Consider the following 3,371-nt stretch of genomic DNA (forward strand, 5'->3'; position numbering starts at 1 on the left):
ACAAGGTCTCACTGTGTTACCCAGGCTGATCTTGAACTCCTGGGCTCAAGCAATCCTCCTCCCTTGACCTCCCAAAGTGTTGAGATTATAGGTGTGAGTCACCACACTGGGCCACTCAGGCTTACTGAGGGATGGGAGAAAGCACTGGGGACCTTGGTTCAACACAGATGATGCCAGTGTGGGGAGGTGATGGGCATGAGCTGGTTCTGGGGTCCTTGGCTCACCCCAGCCTGCTTCCACAGATGGACCCTGTACAGAAGGCTGTGCTCTCCCACACTTTTGGGGGACCCTTGCTCAAGACCAAGCGGCCGGTCATTTCCTGTAACGTCTGTCAGATTCGCTTCAATTCTCAGGTAAGAAGCCCAACTGTTCATCCGCCCTGTGGGTCCAGGGGACCTTGAGAGAGGGCAGAGGCTGGGTAAACGGGCTTCCTCTGGGTGGGGGGCAGGGATTAAGGGGATACTAGGGGAAGAACAGGAAATGGGGATACTGCAGGCGGGACAGGGGCTGGTAGAAAGCTCTTGAGAGGAACAAGAAGCTACACCAGGCGCGGTGGTTCACACCTGTAATCCCAGCACTTTGGGAGGTGGAGGTGAAGGCGAGAGGATTTCCTGAGCCCACGGGTTCGAGACCAGCCTGGGCAACATGGCGAGACCTCATCTCTATAATAAATCAAAAAATTAGCCAGGTGTGGTGGCTCATACCTGTAGTTCCAGCTCCTTGGAAGACTGAGGGGGAAGGATCCTCTGAGCCCAGCACTAAGTCTGCAATGGCCATGAACATGTCACTGCACTCAAACCTGGGCAACACAGTGAGACTCCAACTCACAAAAAAATTATGATGCTGTGTATGTTGACATAAGTACATTCAGCCTCTGAGGCTGCCCCTGCCCCACCTTGGGACTTGGGCATCCCTGACCTAGTGCTTCTTGGAACATCGGTGGCCATCAGTGTCTGGGTGAGAGCGTGGCTTCTGGCCCAGAGTCCATGGGCACCCAGCTGAGTTAGGTCATCAGCTCCACCACAGAGCCTCTGTCCTCTTTGGCCTTGCTAAGCTCCTCCCCGACCCACCCACTTCCCTCTGCCTCCTGGCCTCCCCCTCTCTCTACCTCATTTCTACTCTCCTCTATCCAAATCACACACAAGGCCTGGCCTCCACTCCCTTCCCATGGGATTTCCCCAAGGGGAGAAGCCACCCGGAACCCAGATGTCCAGCCTCCCAGATGTCCTCCCTCTGAGACTCCACTGAGAGTCTGTGGGTCTTCTGTGTGGACCTAGAGGGGACTTTGTGGGGTGGAGGCTCTGAGAGCTTTTGGAGAAAAACAGCCAAGCCTCGTTCTGCTGAGTAGGGGAAAATAAAAGCATGTTCTGTTTCTCTACATAGTACACATACACACACACACACACACACACACACACACACACACACTCCCTGCTGCTGGGCTTTGCACACCACTACCCTACCCCTGAGCTGTCAATCTGCTTTTCCTGCTTTCCATCTTTTCACTTCTATCCTTGTGCAGGTGACCTTGTGCCTGGAGGATTGTGCATTCCTAGCAGGGGGTGCACATAGGAGTGGAGGGGGGTGGGGAGGTGGGGCCAGGACCAAGGCCAGCATGAGACCTCTCCTCTAGCCTGGACCCTGGGCATCCTCTCTACAGACCTGCTCCACTCACGGGTGAAGGGTGGAAGGCTCGGGGGCGGAGAGTCAATAGCAGACAGCCCTTCCATCTTTTTGCCCTCCCCTTTCCTCCCCCACCAAGTGGCTCTGTTTTGACAGCTGTCTCTGCTGCTGTCTCTGTCCCCAGAGCTGGGCTTGGGGCCAGGGTCCTCCAGGGTGTCCACAGAGGCTCCAGGGAAAATGAAACCCTGGGGAGAGAAGTCAGGATAGAACCCAGGCATCAGAGGTCTTGGAACTCCCAGCCCAAGGGTGGAAGCTGCAAAGACTGGAGCCTGGGCCTGGGATGGGGGTGGCCATGAGGCTTAGGGTCTGAAAGGATGCTGACTGGCAGGGCTGCCAGGTCTCTCCCCATTTAGAATTCTTCCACAGGTTTGGGGTTCTCCTCCCTCCACCCAGGACCGGGCGAGGGGCCTGAGTCAGCAGCCAGGCCCTGGGTGTGGTGGCGGGTGGAGCCAGGCTAGGTGGGGACCTAGGTTCCCAGCAGAATAGCCAGGGTTTGTTGTGGTGGTGGGTCTGAGCCCCAGGAATAACCAGGGCTTGTTGGCATGGGGCCTTACGTCTCGCTGGTGAAGGGAAAGACTCACTGTAGCCTGCTGAGACCACCCAGGACCTGAAGCTCTGTGGGGAGACCAGGCTGATGAAAAGTGATCTCAGATTCCATTCTCCCCGCCCCTACAGAGCCAGGCTGAGGCGCACTACAAGGGCAACCGCCATGCCCGAAGAGTCAAGGGCATTGAGGCCGCCAAGACTCGAGGCAGGGAGCCCGGCGTCCGGGAACCTGGAGACCCAGCCCCGCCAGGCAGCACCCCCCCAAGCGGGGATGGCGTAGCACCCCGCCCAGGTGTGTCTGAATCCCCTCCCAGTCTTCAGCTAATCTCTGTCTTTTCTGTTCTCTCCCCACTTCCCAGAACTCTCCTCTACTTCTGTCTCTCTCTTCCTCAGTCCCCACCCCCACCCCCACCCAAGGTGAGTCCTGTTGCCAAGCACAGTGATGTAAAATTTCCATCCTGTCACCCCCACCCGCCCCTGCCACAGTTCCACTCCACAGAGTCCTTACTGTCTTCCCAGCTGCCCAGTGACTCAGAGAGGGGCTAGGGTGAGGCCACCTGGCAAAGCTCCCCAAGAAAAAGAGAACCATCCGATTCAAAGAGAGACGTCTTCATCTCAGGGAGAGGGGCAGGGAGGGCATTGGGAATATCTGAGAGCCTGTCCTGCTGGGGCTTCCCTTGAGGAAGACGGAGAGTCCATAAAACCCAGGCAACTCCCCAGACGATCTTAGGTAGACCTTTGACCTCCCTGGGCCAGAGTTTTCTTTCCTGGGAAATAGAGGAGTGGGATTTCATGATCTTGGAGGTCTTTTCCAGGCTTACAAAAAGCAACTCTGAGATTCTCTTTCCCCCATGGCTGGTGGCCATCCTCAACCATACTTCCAGCCAAAAATCTGGAAGGAGGGACTACCAAGACAGGAAGCCATGAGCCACCCCAGCCTGGGATTGCCACATCAGATGTCCATCGTGGCCAACTCCAGGGAGACCTAACATTCCATGTTCCTCCTTATCCTTGTCTGTCCTTCCTGCCCCGCCCTGGGAAGAATGAGGAACAAGCACGTGCACCACAAGCTCAGGAACCAGGCCCCATTCTCACCAAACACACACACACACACACACACACACACACACACACACACACGC

At 56.5% G+C, this 3,371-nt stretch overlaps 1 protein-coding gene across 1 annotated transcript in view; it reads left to right on the plus strand.

Annotated features, from left to right (window-relative positions):
* The first annotated feature begins 223 nt into the window (after positions 1 to 223).
* Positions 224 to 3,371, plus strand: part of ZNF385A (zinc finger protein 385A) — a 6,286-nt gene continuing 3,138 nt past the window's right edge. Inside the window, exons 1-2 of the mRNA XM_021713655.1 lie at positions 224 to 353; positions 2,359 to 2,521. Of these exons, the coding sequence (XP_021569330.1) occupies positions 243 to 353; positions 2,359 to 2,521 (274 nt within the window). The 5' untranslated portion in view covers positions 224 to 242. The remainder of the gene's footprint in view (positions 354 to 2,358; positions 2,522 to 3,371) is intronic.

The sequence above is a fragment of the Carlito syrichta genome, unplaced genomic scaffold (assembly GCF_000164805.1).
Source record: "Carlito syrichta isolate Samal-C Ts95f unplaced genomic scaffold, Tarsius_syrichta-2.0.1 Scaffold304656, whole genome shotgun sequence".
NCBI classification, from domain to species: Eukaryota; Metazoa; Chordata; class Mammalia; order Primates; family Tarsiidae; genus Carlito; species Carlito syrichta.